This window comes from Amia ocellicauda, chromosome 18 (genome assembly GCF_036373705.1).
Source record: "Amia ocellicauda isolate fAmiCal2 chromosome 18, fAmiCal2.hap1, whole genome shotgun sequence".
NCBI classification, from domain to species: Eukaryota; Metazoa; Chordata; class Actinopteri; order Amiiformes; family Amiidae; genus Amia; species Amia ocellicauda.
Window position 1 is genome coordinate 19,318,788 of NC_089867.1, and position 23,424 is coordinate 19,342,211.

The 23,424-nt window shown below is 37.5% G+C and overlaps 1 protein-coding gene across 1 annotated transcript in view; it reads right to left on the minus strand.

The window, feature by feature from the left end:
* Positions 1-23,424, minus strand: part of cfap74 (cilia and flagella associated protein 74) — a 53,279-nt gene that overhangs the window by 17,928 nt on the left and 11,927 nt on the right. The window contains exons 13-22 of the mRNA XM_066691020.1: positions 21,222-21,395; positions 20,645-20,763; positions 14,589-14,655; positions 13,538-13,627; positions 12,273-12,446; positions 10,802-10,952; positions 10,533-10,675; positions 8,371-8,493; positions 8,099-8,220; positions 3,595-3,723 (exon numbers count right to left, since the gene is read on the minus strand). Coding sequence (XP_066547117.1) covers positions 3,595-3,723; positions 8,099-8,220; positions 8,371-8,493; positions 10,533-10,675; positions 10,802-10,952; positions 12,273-12,446; positions 13,538-13,627; positions 14,589-14,655; positions 20,645-20,763; positions 21,222-21,395 — 1,292 coding nt within the window. The remainder of the gene's footprint in view (positions 1-3,594; positions 3,724-8,098; positions 8,221-8,370; positions 8,494-10,532; positions 10,676-10,801; positions 10,953-12,272; positions 12,447-13,537; positions 13,628-14,588; positions 14,656-20,644; positions 20,764-21,221; positions 21,396-23,424) is intronic.

Sequence of the window (23,424 nt, forward strand, 5' to 3'; positions counted from 1 at the left end):
GCATTTGTTTTTTACATTTTACATTTGTTTTAAAGTTGTACAATATTGCACGCACACAGGCTTGGAAAAAGAAAGTCATGCTCCCAGACAGCCAGGAGGAGAGTGGGCCTATTGTTTACGACAGTCCATCCACGGAGTGAGTTAAACCTGCCACTGCTGATAATTTATTAACAGAATCACTTGTTCTCTGCTAATTGAATCTCTGCTGGAGATGGACACTTGGCTGCAGAAAGTGGAAAATCCTTGTGGGACGGCAGAGCTCCCATCTGTCTGGTCAACGTGTGGATGACTGATTTTGGGTTTGGTTTGTCATGAAGTGACCAGTGCCTGTTTAACCCCTTTGCCTCTAACGGCACGTCTGGCATTTGCAACACCTTTACTTCACCATAGGTGCACAACAGAATTATAGAAGCAGTATTTTGGAAAAAAAGAAAAAGACAAGATTTTCCTGTCATTTCAGACGAATAAACATTTCACATGCTTTTACAGCCCTTTTGTGAGCATTTCTTTGAAGCACTTACATGCTGGAAAGCTCATCAAGGGCTATTACAGAAACCCCATTGATAAAGAAAATTGGGGTTCGCTGTTACCACATTGAAGGAGGGATTTAAAAGCCTTTCGAGATGAAACCCTGCTGTAAAACAGAGGTTAAGCATGCATTTATATGTGCACAAAAATCATCTTGGTACACAGTATAATACTAATACACAAATTCTTTCATCAGAAGGGCAGCCTTTTGCTCTGCAGCATAATTAAATCCTTCATTGCGCCCTTGATCTTTAAAAGTATTAACTTTTAAAGATCAATGGTCATGGCCTCATTTGAAATGGCTGAATGTCTATCTAAGAAGTGGTAATCTGCGGACCACCCATAATCCAGAACCGAGATTTATAGAGAAAGTCAACATGAGATATTTAGTCAGTTTAGTTTGGATGCTGGACTTTGCAAGTCAAACAAAAACAAATATAAATCTAACCAACAAACAAGGGAAGTTACATCTCTTCATATTCACAATGACAGTGCTTACAATGCAAAATAAACTTTAGCATATATTTCAAGGCTTTGGGCTCCATTCAAACAGCAGTTATCAAAGGGATTACAAAAAGGATTAAGAGGATTAATTATTTCTCCTCACATCTGAAAAAACCTACCACCAAAATGCTCTTACAGCAAAATGCACTTTAAACAAAACACAGTTGTCATAAAACACTTTAATTTCAATCAGTTTGTTTATGCTCAGTTATGAACTGTGACGTTCCTTATGATTTACATAAGGGGAAAGTTATCATTACTGCTAGACTGTAATCCTCATTTGCTCCATGTCTCATTGCTCCCTGTTCTGTTGCGTTTTCAGATACGGTGCAATAATTACTGACATTTCTTTTTTTTTTCTCCTCTCTGACTTTGAATGCAGGATGAAAGCTGACAATACTGATCCAGACAAACAGAAGAAAATTCACTGCAGAGAACGCAGCTATTAGCTCTTTAATCTATATCGCCTGCACAATGATGACATTTTCTACCCTCAGGGCATGATTCATGCCTTTTATTACATAATTCATGGTTATAGGTATCTTAGTCCAAAAGAGAGAGAGAGAAATATAAAAGCTTGTGGGATTGCCTATTCACTCAGAACTGTGGGAGATTATGATCCGTCCATATCCCTGAGGCTATGGACATTTCATGACTTCATAATGACATTAATAAACCTATGCAAGGAGAACAGGGGGAAAAAGGAATTACTCACTCAAGATAGATTAACCAGAGCTGTGGACTGCAGCCTTATGTTCATAAAGAGAATATAACTCCCTGCTTCTCGCATCTCCACAGGTTAGGATTCAGAAAACATGATGTATAATATGAAACCACAAAACAGTGCATCGGAAATCATCTGACACTAATAATAAACAAAAATGCAATAATTTGGTTGTGGAAATTAGTTTTTCATACAGCTCTGCTACCCAGTGAGGCCTCATGCGTTTTGTATCATCAGTGTTGCAGTGTTTATAATGTGGATGCATACACACCATATCTACAATGTGCTTTTTAATATGCTTTTATAATGGGAAGGTATCTGTTTTTCAAGGGACTAGACCTCACCTGATGTTTAAAACAAGGTTATGACCAACTCCAGTGCCAAGTCGTTGGCGCCTCATGATTTGTATTACCCTTGTAGAAAGCCTTTGTAGAAAGTTACTCTGAGTGCAATATATGAGGAATATGGAATAATATGACAGTATCTATAGATATTGTAGTAAGTGCTGAAGTGAATTCTACAAGTTTGTGATAACTGATAAAAAACAATAACACACAAGACAAAATGAAGCACATTATGGTGCCCATTATTATGTGCAGCTATCTGATTTTACTGAATATGCCTATTCTAAAACCAAACTTATAAGAAACATACCAATTACAGGTTTAGATTGGGAATATGATACTAAAAAACCAAAGCCAGCCACACTTCTGAAGTCTATAGTTTACATTTACATTGACACCATATTTGTTATGCATGGGTATACGCACAGGCACAATTCCTTGTATGTTTGTTGTTTGCTAGTGACTGGATCAGTAGTGTTAATGCATGTCCTGGTCTACAATGTAATAAGCTGACATTAGAAAATATGACATTAACATAAGCCTAAACTTAAAAAATTACCTGAAATTTTAAATGAATAAAAACGTCTCTGAAATGTGCATGCCATGCGACATTACATAAGGTGTGTTCTAGCTTCTGTGCAGATAACTCCCAGATGTGAGGAGCACGGGGAGAGAGGGACGGGGAGAGGAAGCACGGCGGTAATTCCAGCCTAATCCCCCTTTTAAAACCGCCGATCCACTAAAGCAGATTATTGTCATTCAACACTCCTTTCACGCTCGCACACCCAGAGACGACCCAATAGGGTTCAGGAAAAATGGAAAAAAAAAACTTCTGTCATGTACAGCCATGGCACCAGATCGCAAATCTCCTTAGCTACCAATATGCCTCACTGCGAAACAAAAAAGGTAGGAGAATCTATTTTGTTTTATCGCCCACACCCTTCACCAACCCCACTCTCAAAATTGCAGTGAAAAAATGATGTCAACCGGCTGGCTTAAAATATATCAAGCCTCCTCTGCCGACTCCTAATTTAAATACGTCCCTCAAAGTTATTAACAGCCTTGAAGGGAGTCCATTATTAACTTTTATACTGCCATCCATTATGGTCAAATGCTCGAGACTCTGTGAGGCTGTAATTAAAGACTTTCTTCATTAAGCAGAGCAAATTTAAACCTCCTCATAAATGACTGTCTGATTTTTTGGGCTTGCTACATTCATTATTAATTAATTTCATTGTCCTGCTTGTCCTAGTCAGCCCGAGATTACAGTTCCCCTCTCCCGTGCTTTAATGTCAATGCACGTATTTCTGCACCAAGTGGACATCAGTAAAGTATGATTAGTAAAATAATAATAATACATAACAGAACACCATAGCATTTGGTAACAGCAACAAGGTAAACCTTACAAAGCAGTGAAGCTGAGAAGAAATTTGGATGTTTTTGTTTTGTGGACTGGTCAGTGATCACATGGCTTTATGGCCTCATGTTAAATACCTGGGCAGGAATTTGAGCTGCACATTGAAGGTGGACTGGGCCTGGATGTAGCCGGTTTTAGGAAGCATCTCCATGTGGTTCCTGAGCTCCTGGCACACCTCAAACGTGAGGCGGAGAGCAGTGTTCGCCCTGAAAGACAATATGTGCTAGTGTTAAAAAAAAGTACCAAAAGGATTATTGCACATAAAGTATTTTATAGTTTTCAGGGTCCCAGACACAGTATGAGGTTTAGGCTGACACCCCAACTAGTTTCTTTTATGAGTTCCTTCTTGATTTTAAATGTTCTCAACGTCTCAATTTAGTGGTTGGAAAATTATTAACTGCCTACAAATAAGTAAGCTTTACAGAAAATAGATGATATCTGCTCAAAATATGTGTGCATTGTTCACAAGCTTTTATAAGATTTAAAATCCTTGGCTGCAGCCCAAGTGTGATGTAGAGAATATTGTGTCTTTTTCTAAATTGCCTGATAATTCTAACCCATTGAGTGCTTTTTTTTTTCCAACTCCCAGAGCTGGAGTGACCCAATTTCTACAGAATCCAACAGATGGCTCTCCCTGTGGCAAGGACACACATACAGCTGGTGGTAAAAATTGATCTATATTGCTGGAATTGTGTGTGCAAAGTCGTCCTATGGCCACGCGATACTTTTAAAGGCCGTTGCTCAAGGCATATTGAAATCACTCAAACAAGGGAGGGTGGGTGGGGCAGACCATCATGACATCAATAGTTTCTCTTCTGTCGTTGTCTCTTCAGTTGTTTGGAATAATTTTGCATAACTAAAGATAAACTTTCTCTATAGCCTAGAGCCCAATCTCAAAGTCAGACTGAGTAAGAGGATGAGAGTGAGACCTGAAGAAGTAGGGTCTCACAGGGAACAACACATACCAGGCATATAAGCTAAAAGGGATAGAAAACAAATGAAGGTAGGCTCATGTTCGATCTCCTTGGGTTGACTTTAATTGATGTGGAAGAGGAGGCACTGAAGCCCAGACGCTTGGACAATACTATTTATGCTGCTGGCTGTCCAGCTAGAGTGTCCTTTTGCAGTAGCCACAATTGATGTGTATACCGCACAACTGGAGATCAAATGAAGAGCCCCACCCAGTGGTGAGGGAAAACCTACTGTGTCAATGAAGCTAGAGGGCACAAAGGTGTTGAGGCTGGGCGAACATGGTGACTCAACATATCTCGAAAATAAACTGATTAACATCTACACACATACAACAATATTGTATTATTAGATTATAATGACTTGAACTCAAGGAAAAACTATGGATTTTGCATGCGATCAATTAAGCAAGCCATGTGTGGGAATGAAGGGAAATGCCAAGATTCCATCCTCCTGCCTTCTGCGCGACGCTATACTACCTGGCTCTTTCACCATGCTTGGAGACTGACACGCTTTTAGCCCCGTGTGTGTGTACCAGTTGGCAGAGCTCTCCCCTTGACCCCTAATGTGCCAGTGTCCACCCCATTTTAAAAGCTCTGTGGCTCGCAGGGTCTACCCGCGTCACTTTCCATTCCCACAGGGGGCCTGAAGGCTGTCAGTCCAGATGGCAAGCTGGGCTGCTCTCGCTGCAGCTCAAATCTACACAGACAATGGCCTGGTTTGATATGAAACCCCGAGAGGGAGAGTGGGTAATTACTCAGCACTGTCTCTGCAGTGTCTCGTGACAGGGGAGCTGGAGATTAATTTGGAAAATCTAAAATAGTGCCAACCCATTTAGGAAGGGGTGGGGCAGGTAGGGGTTTGGTGGGGGGTGCAGGCTTCAGGAAGTTATTTATAAAATTCTATATTAAGAGTTCAGCATCCCAGGCTCACAACCAACCTTAAAGAAAATCTGGTCAAAATAAGATGATTTAAAAAGGATGCAGTCTCTCCTAGCTAGATTTAAAGTGAATATTTACAGGAACATTTGCTCTGAATGTACCTTCAAAGGACTTTTGGTAATTAAGTTTTTAATATTTAAGAGAAATGGATAAACTGCAGTGTTATAAATATACTTTTTTGCAATTATTTGAATCTGTCCTTGCAATGTCAGCACGCACATTCTGAAGTAGAGGATGATATTTAAGAAAGGTAAATATCTTTATTATGCAACCAAAGACAATGATGCTATAGTATTTTCAAACAAACATTCCCATTTTTTTTTTTTTTGCATGAAACCCTATGAGCAGCACGTGGGCTTCTGTGTAAGATCATTTTTTGGAAGAGAAGAACAAACGCTGTGCTGCATCTGTTTTTGTCAGACCATCAGATGTGGGCTGGGCTTTTCTCTCAGTGTGTGGGCACGAGTGTGTGGCATGTATCCAGATAAATGCCAGAATCTGCTGATCTGAAAAGAGGTCTTAGGTTTTCACAAACACTCAAGTAGAGACAAACCAAAAAAACAAAAATCCAAACCGAACCACAACTACATAAGAGCATTGAAAATCTGGCAGCAGGAACAGTAATCTGCCACCATTAATTGATTTCCATTCTGATATGTATAGTCCTTGAGGCAAAACCAATTGGTACACTAAGTACAGAATGAGTTCAAAGTCTTCTGAGCAAACACCATGCTGTGTATCCAGTACATGTCTAACCCATGGAAACCTGGAGGAACCAAAATCGCCCCATGCATACTCATCAATTATTTAGCCCAGTTATTTTCAAACCAAACAGATTATTCCAATCTAAATCCTAAACTATCCTTATGGTGTATGTACTTATATTAATTTAATGCAATACGTGTCAAGAGGATGGGTGGAGGTATGTGGGAAGATATTTGAATCCACAAAAATGTGGTGAATAAGTCATTTCTGAGTCACAATCCAAACTTAAAAGAAGACTCCAGCTCAGGTGAATTTGCAGCTGTTTTTATTGTCCAATTTGCTGGCTAGATGAACAGTACTGATTGTCCTTCATGCTTTCAAGTGTTATTACTTCCTACAAATATGCAATTACTCTCCAGATGGTACCTGAACTTTTCTGTCCTATCCGAGGCTCCCTTAATAAGAAGTATAACAGAACAGGTTCACAGAAAAAAAAAAGTAATTCTGTTGACTTGATAGGTTAAAGTGATTCCTTTGCTCAGTAATTAATTAACGATATACTCCATAATTTAATAAATAAATACATTAGTAACTAAATACATAAAAATGGTAATTTCAAAACAATCAGATGCATGAGGTTTTATAATTATGTTGTTTTACAGAAACTTGAAAAATACATTGGGATATTTGGTACTAAAAGGAGATAGCGTGCTCAACAATTGAATTTGTATAAAATAGAAAGGTTTCTGAACAAAAAATTATAAAGATAAACAGAAATTATAGAATAATATAAGACAATACTAATAAACTGAAAATGTCCCATTATTTCTGTATATGTACTGAAAATGTACCTCAGTAATATCCTATAGTGCTAATAATACAATGTCCAACTGAAGTCAGAACTGTATATAAATATCTTACACAAACCTGTAGGACCGATAACCTATTAATTACCCAGGAACTAAAGGCATAAGTGAAGGAAACACAAACATGAGTGAATGTGTGGCAGGGCTCCGTGGGACATTGGTGTGCCATCGGGTGAGAACCGGTGTGCTGAATATGCACACACAACAGAAATCAAATCATAACAAATTAATTAGAAAGCATTAACTTCCTGATAGAACCAAACAAAGATTGGTGTGCTGCAAAATCTCTTTATATTAAGTCAAGGAGGTATGCCTTAAGACTTATTGTATTATCTCAAGAGGTTTCCTATCTAGTGCTAAATCACACATTTAAATCCTCCCCTCTCACAGGCAGAATAAATAATTAACCTAACACCTCAATAATGATCAGAATCTTCATTTGGAACTGTTATACTGCTGTGCAGTGTAGAAAGGAGAGATATTTCACTATAAAAAATGTTACATCAATATGCAGTCTACCCCATTTTAGGCCTGAACAATAGCCAGAACCCCAACCTTAGCCAACATCATGATTGTAAGCTAGGATCATATAAATCTACACCCAATTTCGATAACTCAGTAAAAAAAAAGGCATCCTAACTATTTTAACTGTAATTCCAGCCCAGAGCAAAATATAATCTTAATTGGATTGCTAAATTTAATTTTACTGCATAATTTAGATAAGGTATTAAAATATCATATAATCAACCAAGATGTAACTGCAACATCATTCCTGCCTTTATCTATATACCCCAATTTAAGTTTAGCTTGGTCAAATACTGGTCATATCCATTTATTTTTTATCATGAAAATATTCTTCAACATCCAATGTTTCAGTTAATAAAGATATAGCAACTAAGGAGTGAAAAATAAATGTCAAATAAAATACAAAAATAAACACAGATGTACATTTAAACAAAATTCAAACATTTAGCATCAAATTTCCACCGATAAACCAGATGTTAGTGAATTATGGAGACAAAAGGATAATTCTGAACAATACAAAATACAGATTGACACACAGACACTCACAATGGGTTGAGATATGGTAGAGGACTCACCTGCTATGTACAACGATGCTGTCTTGATAAAGGCGATTGTACATGCAGATCTTCAAGTCAATGTTTGGCTGCGCCACCCATACAGGCACATCAATAGCAACTCCTCGAACTGTAATGGGGATCTGTGTTTCAGACGATATAGATTTAGAAGTAAAGTGGAGATAATAATTTTCTCTTTAATTGATCATATGACTCTGTGTTCATGACTCTTATTAACAGCAGATATTAACAGCCAACCAAACAGCCCCTACATTCAGGACATTGGAACTTACTGGTGGAGAGCTGGCGTCAGAGAATTTGATATCGAAGTCCATCTGAACTTCTCCAGGGATGGTTGGAGTGAAAATGACCTGCAGTTTGACGCATCCGAAGGGGCCAATTTCACCCTCCCTCAGCTGGAAGACAGACACGTGTCACATGCAGGAAGTACACACAGTATATTTGTTCCAAGCTTGACCATCTTTCATGTCACTTTACTTTATGAAAAGTAGGAATATTCTCCTCATTAAATCCAGTGCAATAAGAGGCTCAGTCAAAGCGCGCTACAGCCCTTCCACCGCAGTGACACCAAATGGATACCAGAAAAGCAGGGCGTGACACCAGCTAGTTGGACAAAAGAAAGGCAACATTCCTGCGGCCAAGAAAAAGGTGTAAAAACTCGAACACCCCGCGAGCCATTAAGTTTATTAATGTGCTTTCGAAGGCAATGAAGGTCACAATTACACAGATTGTTTTCCTATGCGAAGTGCTCAGTCTCATGAAGCTTCACATCAGGGAACTCCATTAGCAAAGTTAGACACGCCGAATGGAGACAGAGCATGTAAACACCATGTAATGTATTCTGAGGTGCTTTCTGTGATTAATTGAATGACACTTGCTGGCAGATGGATAGAAAATGTAAAGTCTGAAGTGAAGTGCTGAATGTAAGTGGGAAAGACCTTGTGGATTCCTGCCACTGATCTACTCTACGGTTCGGGTGAAAACTTGCCCAGAGAAGGGAATAAAGGTCTGGTAGTGCAACACAGAGTATCAATTTATGCAGTGAGTTACATAAATAATCCCAATCCCCTATCTGTAACTCAGCCCTGCGCATGAAAAATTAAAATAAACCTGAGGAGATTTATACAAAGCTGACAATCTAAGTTACACTGATCTTTCTTTAACTTGACTTACTACTTCACATTAACATATATATATATATATATATATGGCGAAAGTCACAGTGAATACTGAAGAATGAAATATTATTTGTCTCATTAATGCACATCGTTTTTCTTCCTGAGATTTATAGAATTTATGTATACAATGGCAACTCATACCATAATCCGTATAGCCTTGTTTGCCACTGAAATTAACCATAAAACAACCCAGATACACAATATTCAACCTGTGTGAAGAGGCATCATAGGTGGATTGCTATATCGTGACATGAGGAATTTTATAACTGACAAGTGTGAAAAATCCCTTCAAAGAGTACTGTGCATCAGCTTCTGTTTAATCTTATTTAGGTGGAAGTCAGCAAAGGGACTGTGATCTGAATGCTAAACAGACTTCACCATCAAACCTATCAACCGTATTGTGTCAAAGAATGTCATATTTAAGAACATCTAAATAAGAGCAATAATCATTTTAGATTAGCTGCCTGGAATGCTTGGCACAATTAATTCATTTGGTTTGAACATAAGTTGTACACTGTACTGCAAAGGAGAGGAAAAAAATAGGTATAACTTGCACAGAGAAAAATATGTTTTTAAAGGGACTATTACTCCATGGCATTTGTATCCCAGCACTAATGAATCTTTAGGAACTGATTTAAAATACAGTTTTTCACAACTGTACCCATTTTTTAACAGCACTTTATGGGTGCAAGGTAGAGTGAAGAGAATAAAAGTGCAACTAATCAATGTAGCCAATGCGTAAAGGAGTTCTGTATATGTCTACTAAATGGTATGCATTATTAAGGTTACAACCTAAAATGTTAGATTTGCAGAGTCCAGGTATAGTACACACATTCTTTCTCAAAAAACATAATTAATCTAGCTCATGTCATGCTAAGTGTCAAGTGCAATGGCTAAATATAAAAGGATAGTAATAAAATCTGCCAAAAATAAATGATTCGCCACGACCGCCCCACACACAGATGCACGCACGATCATTAGAGGGTAGGACCATTTGTCTGCTCAGTGAAGCTCAGGTGTACAGATGGTAATGAGCTCAGAGATGGCTCTGTCTGAAATGTGGGGCAGGAGAAGAGAGGGGAATTTGTAGCACATTTTAACACACTGAATTAAACCACTAGGAAATAAGGCAGCACGCAGAGCACAGATAAAGGGTTCAAAAGAGAGAACTCAGATTACCCAAGTACTCTAAATACAAATGAAGCTGCTTATAGGGAAAGTGGGGGACATCTCATGGATAAAGGTTGTTGTCTTACCTCTCCAGGCCTGATCTCGGTGGTCTCCAATGCGTCCTGCTGCCTGGACCCCAGCAGCACTCCCGTATTCTCTCCTGTAGTAGTTACCTCTGCTGCTGGCTCCACAGGCCCTACCAGCGTCTGATCACTAAGAGAGAGTGTACCTTAAGGAAAGATAACAGATACAGACCAGTAGGTTAAAATGAAATATGAAGATTATGTTCACAGTGTTATGTCTATTTGTAAAATCTGAAAAATAAGACGATTTGGGAATTGATTAGTTTCTTCACCAGATATTTTACTCTCAGTGTCAGCGCAGTGTGTACCATGGGATGGTTCCTGATTCTTGCCAGTCTGTTGACCTTCTTCTCCAGACTCCAGCTGCACAGTGCTGCCTTGCTGTTTTGATACAACCCCAGCACAGCTCATCACCTGGGAAACCTAAGTAATTTAAATTGCAAGAAATCTTTGTAAAATAATCCACTGTGATTTATTATACAATAATGCTCCAAAATATCTAAATGAAGTCAAATAATGTATATTAGCTGTTCTTAATTGGCCTTAATTACCTATATATATATATATATATAGAGAGAGAGAGAGAAAGTTTGCTTGTTTATGGTTTGTCTATTGAATAGGTTGTCTTTTATATGTGCGATAAAATACGCATCATTATAATTTTTTTCCCAATCTATATAGCTCATTAATATTGATATAATATTTAGCTTATTTAACTTATAACATATATAACATGAAATAATACATTCCAGAAAGAATCTGAAAAGATACAGAGCATGAGTGGCATAACTGAAGCTTTAACTTGGTTTTGTTCCTACAGGTTCCTACAGACAAGTGAATATACATATACATATACATACATACATATATTTACATCGATTAGCCACAACATTATGACCACCTGCCTAATATTGTGTAGGTCCCCCTTTTGCCGCCAAAACAGCCCTGACCCGTCGAGGCACGGACTCCACTAGACCATTGAAGGTGTGCTGTGGTATCTGGCACCAAGACGTTAGCAGCAGATCCTTTAAGTCCTGTAAGTTGCGAGGTGGTCAGCATGGGCACCCTGACTGGTCTGTGGCTACGCAGCCCCATATGCAACAAACTGTGATGCACTGTGTGTTCTGACACCTTTCTATAAGAACCAGCATTCACTTTTTCAGCAATTTGAGTTACATTAGCTCATCTATTGGATCGGACCACATGGGCCAACCTTCACTCCCCACGTGCATCAATGAGCCTTGACCGCCCATGACCCTGTCGCCGGTTCACCGCTTTTCCTTCCTTGGACCACTTTTGATAGGTACTGACCACTGCAGACCGGGAACACCACACAAGAGCTGCAGTTTTGGAGATGCTCTGACCCAGTCGTCTAGCCATCAGAATTTTGCCCATGTCAAGGCCGCTCAGATCCATACGCTGCTCATCTTTCCTGCTTCTAACACATCAACTTTGAGGACAAAATGTTCACTTGCTGCCTAATATATCCCACCCACTGACAGGTGCCATGATAATGAGATTATCAGTGTTATTCACTTCACCTGTCAGTGGTGAAAATGTTATGGCTGATCAGTATATATATATATATATATATATGCCATTGACTTGATGTGGTCAGCTATCCAGCTCAGACAGAGAAATGCTGAGCTGAGTGTTCTCAAGGAGAACCCTGACGCCAGGCTGGGCTGTAAGAAGCACACACTTTTTCTGGGGGGGTGAGGAGGGTGGTGAATGGTGACTCACCTCTGGCTGCACAGAGGAGGGCCTTGATATTAGCTGGACGGCGCCGGAGTCCGATGATGTCACCAGAACGAAGTGTGCTCCCAGGGCCCCTCGGTTGGTCAGAGTGATTGCCCGTGAAATTGTCTCCCCCACCACATGGGTACCGAAGTCAATGAGCCTGCTGTCCACGACCAGCTGTTTGAGGGAAGGAGCAAGACAAATAGTGAGCTTTCCCTTGCTGGGCTTAAAAAAAAATACAAACAAACACATACATACATACATACATACATACATAAATAAATAAATATAAAACACGTCAAGACTGATGCTTTACTGTGTTCAGGGACATCATTTCATGTCTTGTTCAACGCAACTTTATCTCCACCCCACCCCTTCCAAAGGGATTCCCCTTAAGTATACAATATGAGGAAGAAAGTGCTTTTTGTTCAGTCTAAAGACTGGTAATCACATTGCTTTTACCAGCTTAAGTGCTTACATATTACAGTTGTTCCTTTGCTGAAGGGAATAATACATTTCTTGTAATTGTGCCATTATATTTTTCAAAATGACTCGAGGTTACCACTTTTCAAGACAAACTTGCTTGTTCTAGCAGGTTCTGTTGACTTCAAATGCTGGGGATGAAGTCAGGGAGCTCGTGTTTAAGCACAGTGAGCAGTTAAATGGGATAAGAGCTCATATCAAGTAATATCTAAAGAGCTTTAAACTTGAAACTGGAATTTACCGCTCTCCAAGAACCTTGCGATTTACAATCAATGCGATGGCAGGGCAAGAGCTAAAATGTGTAGGAGCAGGAGTTGACATGAATTTACCCTTTACACCTATCTACTACAACATTTACATATGCAGTGTGCATACATATTTAATAAGTTACTGATAACTGGCATGAGACTGCTAACTGAGTATGTGGGCTGTAAGTGGGTTATTTATTCCTCTACTGCATTTTTCATCAGCGGACACATAAGTATTTGTATCTGTATTGTAAAAATAGACTCTTCGCTGAGTGTTAAAAAAAAGGTAAAACTAGCTATTAACCGTTAACATGATATGGCTAAGATATCGATGGCTGTCAACAATCCCTATGTATGTTTTCAGAAATAAACTTTTATTTTCTAGTTGGAGGTACTCCAAAAATCATCCTCAGTTGAAGTGTAGTTGTTTAAAGGGTATGTATGCCTACACAGTGGAAAATACCCTTTGCATTATCTCTGTTTTCAGGGCACTGTACATACATCTAGGGGTGCGGGACTGATGTTTTTCAAACTCACATCACATTTCTTTATGGTGCATTTAAGAGGTACAGAAAAAGGCCCCGTTTGAGATAGGAACTGCACTTCTCCATCCAGATCTTTATTTACCTGCAAAGAAAAGAAGTGAAAAACTAATTCTAATAGACACTAAGATTACAAAACACGACAGGCTTAACTATAAGGACCTGTAACTTTTAAGCGATATCCCTCAACAGTTTTTAATATGCAAACATTTTAAGCTCCGGCATCAAATTAATTAATTCAATTTTATATTTGCTAAATTAAATAGAAGGTTGAATAACTTAAGTAAATTAGTAATGAGATCAGTAAATGGGATGTAACTGGAATGTAAACATTGAAATGCCACATCTAAGGATGAAATAACAGGCCTCAGTGATTTAAACAAATCCTCCTGGATGTCTTTATACATATTTACTTACAGAAAAAATGCAGCATGCCAAGCAGAAAGTCATGGGTTAACTCTTTCTGGCACCCCGATCGAGCACTCAACGGTGTTCGAGATCGAAAACCAAATAATCTGGATTCCAGATGAACAACACCATTAACCCTAATGTCTTTTCTTTAATTATTCTTCCTGTTTTGCTGAAACATGACAGGTGCTCTGAAACGCTAATCGTCTAAAAAGTACACCATGTACCCTCGAGCAGAGCAATTTATCAAAAAGTACCTGAACTCTCTCATCTCCAATGAAGTGTGCACACTGTGATTTTTCTTCACTATTTAGGTTTTTCGCAACCCTCAGAATAAGCACATACATTTTTAAATTGTATACAATGCCCAAAGATACACACACTGTCATACAACAATGCAAAGTTGCACTGTGACGCTTTGTGTGTAGAACCTAGCCTTCAAAGAGACTTGCTTTTCTTGTGAAGGTGGATTGGATTCAGCTTGGATATAAGCCAAGGTAGTGGAAACGCACCTCTGCTAAGCAGGGATCAAACTCAAGACAAACTCAATGCATCTCTTCAGGGCACAGTGTTTGGGGTAAGAGGGTCAGACACCTAAATGTTCAGTCAACTCTCCTAATTACTATTTCTCCACTTACCATTGGTTTGAAGGTAACTAACATATCACAGGCCATTCCAGCAGACAACTGTCCAGGCGGTTTGAAGCTGGAATTACCATGAAGAGAGATGAGAAAATATATTAGTCTGAGGTAGAGGCAGCCTGAAATTGGAGGGACAGGTAGGCCCTGGTTATATCAAAATATCAACCCATTCACCACATGTATATTGCAAACCACGTACGTTGAACATATGGTTTAATTGGGCAGAAGCGAGAATCTTTAAGGGCAGAGGTGGCCGGTGGGTTTATGAACTGGTGAGGCACAAAAAGACCTATGAACACATGTAACATAATGTATATTTGCACTCCAGTGGATACAAAAACATATAACAAATTTAAAGGGTAGTGGTCTCTGAGTGAAGATGATGTCACGGTACGCAGTACTGATATTCAGTTTTCGAGTCAATAATCGTGAGAAAGAATATTTAAAGCACACTCGTTGCTGTGCAGGCAGATGAGACAACAGACATGCAAAAAAAAAAATCAAGTCAGCTATCTGTGTGTTATTTTTAATAACTTATTATAGCTCCAGAATTAGCTATAGAAAAGACAGAGATGCATGTGTTTGTATTACAATCATGGACATATTTGTTTTTGACACATGTATTTGTATTCTACACTATATTCGTATTGGTATTTTGTTATATGGGTTGTTATATTATTGTTGTTTATAGCATTTCAGCTTTATTAAGTAGAATGTACTTTAAATCTACCATAATGTATTCTTGTATATATACACAAGGCGCCTCGGCACATCATTTACAATTGATTGTGTTTTTTTGTTTTTTTAATTTATAGTTTTTTAATGTCCTCCTGTACTCTTGACACTAGATGCAATCTAACTGCTCATTCTGCATGGTTTTGGATGTCCCTTTATCAATATGTTCATGTTTTCCTGGTCTCTGTGACAAGTGTTTTAAGTCCTTGTAGCCAGAGTTTGTCCACATGGTCTCTCCACCGAATAAAAATAAATAAAAAGCAATTTTCCAATAATACTTGTGGTAAGACACATTTTCTCTTTGAACCATTCTATAAAGCCCTATGAATTTATTTTCCCTTTTGTTATTTTCCCTTTCAATATTTTCTTCAAATTACAACAAAGAAAAGCAATTTTCTAACAAGAAATCGACTCTGTTCATCGTGATCACATTTGTACTGTACTCAAAATTGCAGTAACTCGGGTAGCATTCTGGTAGCGCAGATTTCCGCAGTTGTGCGTAGGTCTGCGCTGCTCCACCAATGTGATCTGTGGAATTCTGCACACCTGCACAAAATTCCTGAAATCTGTGCTACAAGAATGCAACCTCACTGACAAGCGGGAAATGACACGTTCATGCACAGTAAGGTGAGGGGCCAAAGCTCAAATGCCCCTTCTGCACTCGTAAGAAAAACTTAAAAACTCGTAAAGCACATGCGCGAACGGCCATATCTGCTGTGTTTCTGTACAGTACACTGCTATACAGCTGTACAGTACACTGCTATTGCTTCAGTGTGAATGAGGGGCCGGCCCCACCAGCTAAACTCATGATTGCTCACCTGTGTACATTACAGTATGACCATTACTGGTGATGTACCTGGTCTGTTTACTTACTGTTATTAGTGCCATAGTGAACTGTGCATTATTATCCACGGAACCTATAATAATATTTGGTTTATAAAGTTTGCAATGTAAAAGCATGTTGTTTTATTTACTTTTACTTGTTTTCTAAGTGGGGCCCGGCCCCACTGGCCCCTAATGACGAAAAAAAGTCTCCGTCAAGTGCTGGCTTTGTAAACTAGTCTGTAGAGCGGTCACAGTTAATCCGGGTCTTAGAGAGATAGAGAGAATAACCCTTAAGGTTTGTGTTCAAGGCAATTAGGGTAGCTAAGTTAGATGGTCTGTAACACAGAAGAAATACAGATGCTGTAAAATGTATCAGGTTATTGTAATAATTCAGAAATACTCATTTGCTTATTTTTCCAGTCACTTTTATGTTCCCTTCTTAAAATACATAAATACATAAAAAGCATTTGAATCCAAACATGCCAGTGTGTTTATTTTTAAGATTCTTTGGAATAAAAATTGCTCTGGAGAAAACCCCCCAAATCTTTGAGGACTTTTAGAAAATTGTATTTTAGAAAAAGCTGTATTTCCAATCCGTTTAAGATACTGTCTATAATGAAACTTTATGAGGGATAACCAGAGCTAAAATAAAACAGTGAACAACATGCACTAATCACAATGGTCTCCTACAGATGCTGTAAGAGCTGCTGCCTGTAGCTAAATGGGAAGGAAAAATAAAAAAAATGTGTGGGCACAAAAGTCAACATATTAGTTGTCTTTGAGAAACAAAATAATTGTATGACTATTTTCTCCAGGCAAAAATAGTCTTTGGCAACAAACCTGATAGCACAGTGCATGTTCTTTATGAACTCGAGGGATGACAGGATAAAAAGTTAAATGCCTTGAGCAGTTTCAATAACTTAAGCTTTCGAAAAACACAGGCAAAGCTTAGTAATGAATGCAGTGCAGCAGGAATACATTGCAAAAAGGTCACTTTGAAAGCAAAAAAGTCAAAGGGGGAGAAAGACAGAAACACTAAAATCTATAAACTGTGCCATGATTGTGCCGAAACAGTGGTTAACTAAATACATTTATTCTATTTATTCTGCTTAGAAAAAAAATGTGGAGCGAAAACACACAAGTCTACTAAATGCCAAAGGGGACAAACTTAAACAGAAAAAAATAGATGAACCAGGAATTCATCTTTAAAGAATGTGCACTGACTTAAATGCCGACATCCCCACAAAATTAGATACTGATTGGAGTATTATTAATGCTTACAACCCCTCCACTAGCTTATGATCCCACGATTGGAAAAAGCACAGAATGTAAATCAGAAAAAGTGAGTGGGATGAGTCAGAAAAAATAAAAGGTGTCATTTGTCATTGAAGTGAAGAAAGGTTTTTAATTTCTGCACAATGTGAAAATGAAGATCAATCAAGGATGAGAGCACAGCAATTTAGATTACCTGTAGAATGCACGCCTATTCCATTTAGTGTATGTCTGCTTAAACTGACAGCACTCTTAAAGGGTAATGATTTGAAAGCTTTTTTTTCTAGCAGAATCATAAAGTGAAAATAAAATATGGGCTGGAAGAAATATAATTATCGATACATTAAGCACAACTTATACCAAGTCATTTAATGTTTGGAACTTTCAACAGAGTTCAGCATTGACAATTTATTAATTCATGCCAGGCTTCATATTTTGAAGGTTAAACTTGATCCTCACTTTTAAAAGGTACTACATTATTCTAATATTCCCTTTACAAGAAAGAACATTTAACATATATTTGAAAAATCAGTTCTGTGACCAATAAACATAAATGACTGCATCAGTGTTGCATAGAATCTCCCATTTATTAATAATATAGATTTACAATGGAATAGATTCTCTCTGACCTGTAGATGGAAAGTCAAAGTAGCCACAAGCTACAGAAATCAAACAGTTATCATTATCATTATCGGACTTGCTTGTGTGAGTGCGAAATATACTGTGCCACTCTACTGGAGCATGACAGAAACGCAGGGGTTATAGGTCCTGCACACACAACCACACAGAGATACAACATTGTCACAGGCTATATCTCAAGACACTGAGAAGTAACTGCGAAATAACTAGTGGCTTCTGATCAGGCCAAATCTAGCATTTTGCATGTCCACCCATTCATCTTGGCCTGCATCTCACACTGCTAAGCTTCCACCACCAACACTTTGCAATTCATCTGAATTAAAATGTCATTTAAGGGCATTTTTTTAATCTTTTAAAGTCTGCATAACACTGACTGGAAACACCATGCTAGATAAGAGTTTAACATTCTACACAAAGTCTAATTGGCTCATTGGTGAGGAAATTATTTTATGAGTTACTGTCCTCGTCTGCAGCATCTGAGAGGCCCATCTGTTTTTAAAGCAGTTTCTTTTGACCTTGCCTACTCGCCAAGCTATTGCATATTTCCCTCATCATCACCAGGGAGGATAGCAATATCAGACAATACAACTTTTTATTTTATTTAAAAAACAGTCTAAAAAACAACAAAAAAATCCTTGTTAACTTGAGATCCATGCAGATTTTTAAAGACCTCACGTTTACAATGACCAATAGCGAAAACTTTATTTCACATGTTTTTTTTAAATCATGTACACAACAGATAACTTCTGATACTAAACCCTAATCCGTGGAATCGGACGTTTCCTCATCAAGAAGGGTGAGTATGGTTTGACAATGATGAAAATGCCATAACAATGAAAAAAGGATTACCATTTGGTATTTAAAATGCATTGGAAAACTCGGAAAAGCTCTGCAAGGTTTCTTTGAGAAAGCCCTGCATAGCAGAAAGAAGAGACTTCAGCACAACCTTATCAAAGCATGTTCACCTTCTGCTAAAAGGATATTTTAAAATGCCACTCAGCAGAATCTTTAATGGGGGAAAAAAACATTTTTCCTCCTACCGCTAAGGATATAAGTTTAATTGTGTATGTGCTTTCTGTAAACCTCTCATGAACACATCTTTTATTTTTTCCTCTACATATACTGCATTTTACTTTGTGCATGTGTGTATTACAAGTTCAGCCCAGAAGTGTTTGAGGACTGCTCATTATAGTATGAGTGATTTGTAGCATAACATTGTCAAAGTTTGAACATATTAATGATGCTGTTGTGCTTGTGATTCCTTATGTATGAAAACCTGTTACATCGTTCAGATTAGGGCATTTAGTTATCATGTTTTGTCTTCAGTAGCTCCCTGACAGAGCACATGAAACCCTGTCAGTGCAGTGGAGGAAGACACTGTTTGAAAAAACTGGTGTGGAGTATTGATAATGATATCAGTCTTGATGATGATATCAATAGTGAAGACATTGGCGGATATTAACCCTTGACATTTCAAATATATATATATATATATATATTTTTTTTTTCTATAGGCATCTACAGGGTGCTATATAAAACTAAATAATTTATCTCATTATAAGCATGGAAACATTAAAAATAAAATAATCTATCTCACTTCTCTCTCTCTTCATATATATATATATATATATATATATATACATATATATACACATATACACATATATATATATATACATATACATATATATACATATATATATATATATACATATACATATATATACATATATATATATATATACATATACATATATATATATATATATATATATATATATATATATATATATATATACACACACAATAAAATGGACAAAACTGCTTTTTAGTACCACGGGCAGAATGTGTTAAGTCTTGTGCTGCTTATTCTTGGTGAGACACTGCACTCCGTTGGGAACAGGATGTTCAGCTTCAAGCATTCAGTGAATCCAGGGATTAATTAAGTAAACCGTTTAGCTATGATGATTAAAAAAACTTTCATACACTGACAGGGTTAACACATTGATTCTGTAAGGCAAAGAGGGTTTATTATTTTTAGCAATCTGGTGTTTCAATAGGTACACAAGTAGGAAGGGTGAGCAGGGCTGTTCTAAAAATTGGAAATTATTACTATCGTAAGAGAACATTATTACAAAAAAGTTTCCATGAAAAAAATATAATTTCTGTGCTAATAAAATATACATATGCTAAAAATGTTTGATGCTCTACATTCTTTAGATAATATATATTTATATTCAATTTACAAGGGATCTATTGTCAAGCAAGTTATGGAAAATTAAGGATGTGTGTGTGTGTGTGTGTGTGTGTATAATAAAAATGTCATATCATTTTAAAATAATTAAACTCCTGAAATAGGATTATAGGAGTGGAAAACAGAACACACACATTATCCCAAAGAGAGAGTAAAACCTTCAGAAGCCTTGAAGCTCAAAAGGAGGACACAAGGGTACAGTTCATTGAGTCCAGGACACAGCAAAAGTTATTTGAAAAGGTGGGGAACTTTATATATAACAAAAGGCCCTGGAAACAAGGTTGCTCTGCTTTGAAATCTAAACACTTCAATAAACAGCAGTACTCACTGGATGGTAATGAAATCTTTCAGGTGCTCGCTGACTCCCAGCAGCTTGCAGAAATTTATAGCGTACGAGATGTTGGTCAGCATTACCTTCTTCTTGTATATCTTTCCTATGTCAAAATCCTAGGAAACACACCAGCACTCAAAGTTAACCTTTTTTCTTGTGAAAAACTCAAAGTCAAGGCAAGTGTTGATTCGTCATGTGTTTCTTTTTATGAAACATAAAGTGATTCTACAGATTTCAATACCAGTGTGATAAACATATGACAACCATGTTATTTACTCCAATACAGGTAAATATGATGCAACAAATATCATAAAAATGGGATAACAGACATTTATATTACTAAGGAATAATAGCTTAGAGTTAAGATATGAAAATTAATTAAAAAAAAATTATATTTATGTCTATATCAGTATTGTATTTCATAAATACTACTTTGATGTTAATATTTTCTTATCGACTGTATAACACTCCCAGATACATTTTAATCTGTGAAGCCTTTTAGTGGGAGAACTAAATCCAGTGTAGTTAGGATATCATAGAAACAATCTGATGTTCAAAACTATGGCAATGCTACCTTGAAGTGAATGAGTTCTGGCTTGCTATAAAAAGGACATCCTTTGAATTCTCTACCAGCTGCCACTTGCTTTCGGACTATTGTGCTCCGATGTTTCTCCAGAGTTCGGGCTAAAATCTCTTGCTCCATTTTGCTTGAATGGATGGGTTTGGATAAAGGCTCATCCTGAGGTATCTGGTAGAAAACAAACAAACAATCAGAAATCAACCTGTAAATCACACTTGTACACTTTTGCAGGTTTTCAAAAACGTTGTTTTAACTGTATGTTGTTTATTCTCAGCCGGACCGGTAATAGATTTATTGCGTAAGGAAGACTTTTTAGCAGACAAATGCCAAGTAGCAGAGGAGTAAGTAAAGTCAAAAAAGGTGTCGAAGATGTTATCAGTCATGGAGAAGAATAGTATAATGAGCAAAGAGATACCGTTACATTATTTGTTATTAATTTAAAACAGCAAATCATACGATGGATTATCTTGTAAAGTATATCACAGATTACATAGCAGATTGAAGGGAATCATTGTTTGGAGGTAGAACATACATAAGCAACTGAGGGCTGGTCAAATCCAGGACACATGAAGATTTCCTGCGCAAATACTTTCATTTGTCCGTGCGAATTCCACTAAGGACTTAAACACACCAAATCCCTGGATTTTCCACTTTAGTTATTTGCAATACAGTGAAAGGAGCTAATGTCCCTCCATGTGCCGTGTTAGTCAGTGGTAGGAAATGTGATATGGGATGAGGAATCGCAATCAAAGATACTGTCCTAATAAGCAAGAGGAACACTAGAGTTACACAGAAAGGGCTGTGACAGAAGCCATTGGGGTTTGGCTGTTGGAGGGAATACAGCTACTTTGCTGGTTAGAAATGCAATATGGTTTAGTTCATGAGAAGGATTATTAATCTAAATATATTTGTGATTAGAACAGTTGGTGGATTCTATGAAAAAGCCAATGTAGGGCAGTTATTCCAGTATTTCATGGAAAGGATTTTCTTAAGTCACCTAGGGATGTGACAAACCTGAAAGCCCTGTGTTTACTGTCAACTAAAATCAAATCAAATCTGGATTTGTGTACGTTTGATACTGGTCTCGCTACATACAAAAACAAAAGGATACATGACAATACAGCAGGCATCCACACACACAACCACACATTGTGTTCATATCAGTAATAACTTTAACCAAGAAACACTGTAACACTGGAGAAGAGAAAAGATAAAGACATCTAATTCTATATATCATCAGTTTTGTGCATGTGGAATTTGTTAAAACTATATGGCTAGACTGTTTCTGCCCTATGGCAATGATATAGCATTTTTCATTCACTGGAAAATTAGTAATGGCAGGCACAGGTTCCTAACCTTCACAAATCATTTGAAATACTTTCAACAAAACGAACAGGCCCTGTAGCTCAGCACAAACAGATTCATTGGCTGCCGACCAGAGGCAAGCATACCATTTACGGAAAATAAATTCGACTTTAAAACGTCATCATGTAGCCGAGATCACTGTTTTCGCCTGCCTTAATTATGCTATGTCAACTGGCAACCTCAGACATACTGTATGCCACAGATTTATCAATTACATATACCCCTCGGCTGAGTCTGAAAAATTTTGAACAAAGTAAAATGAATTGAAATGTGAAATAGAACAGAAGTTTTGTTATATTATACCACATAAAAGTTGCCGCACTGATGTTATTTGCCACAGTCTCAATTGGACCATTCCGCTCTGTGCCGTTTATATCTTCTGTTGCTTTTGGTATTGAGCGTCTCCTTGTCTTGTATTATTTTTTTAAACTCCCAGTGCAATGTGTTTCCTTTAGAAAGACAAAGAGGGCTGGAGAACACTCTATAAACAAAGTGGGTGCTTAATTATATACAATTTACAAAAAGAAAACAAAAACAAGTAAACACCAGAGACTTCCCCAATGTGTATAGCATTAAGGAGGGGGTGTTACGTGTCTTCAGGCTTAAGGGATTTTATTTTTTAAATAACACAGCATTAAACAGCACAGAACTGAAAACCACATAGTTTTTCAAGAAGAAAACACTTGCATTTGACTGGAGGTTCTGATCAAAGGCACCAAAATAATCAAATCAGAACCAAATCACATAAAACTATGCAACAGGAGACTCACGCACATCTCTCAGTTATGGACATGTCAACATTGTAGTTTATATTAGAAACATTTTATATTGC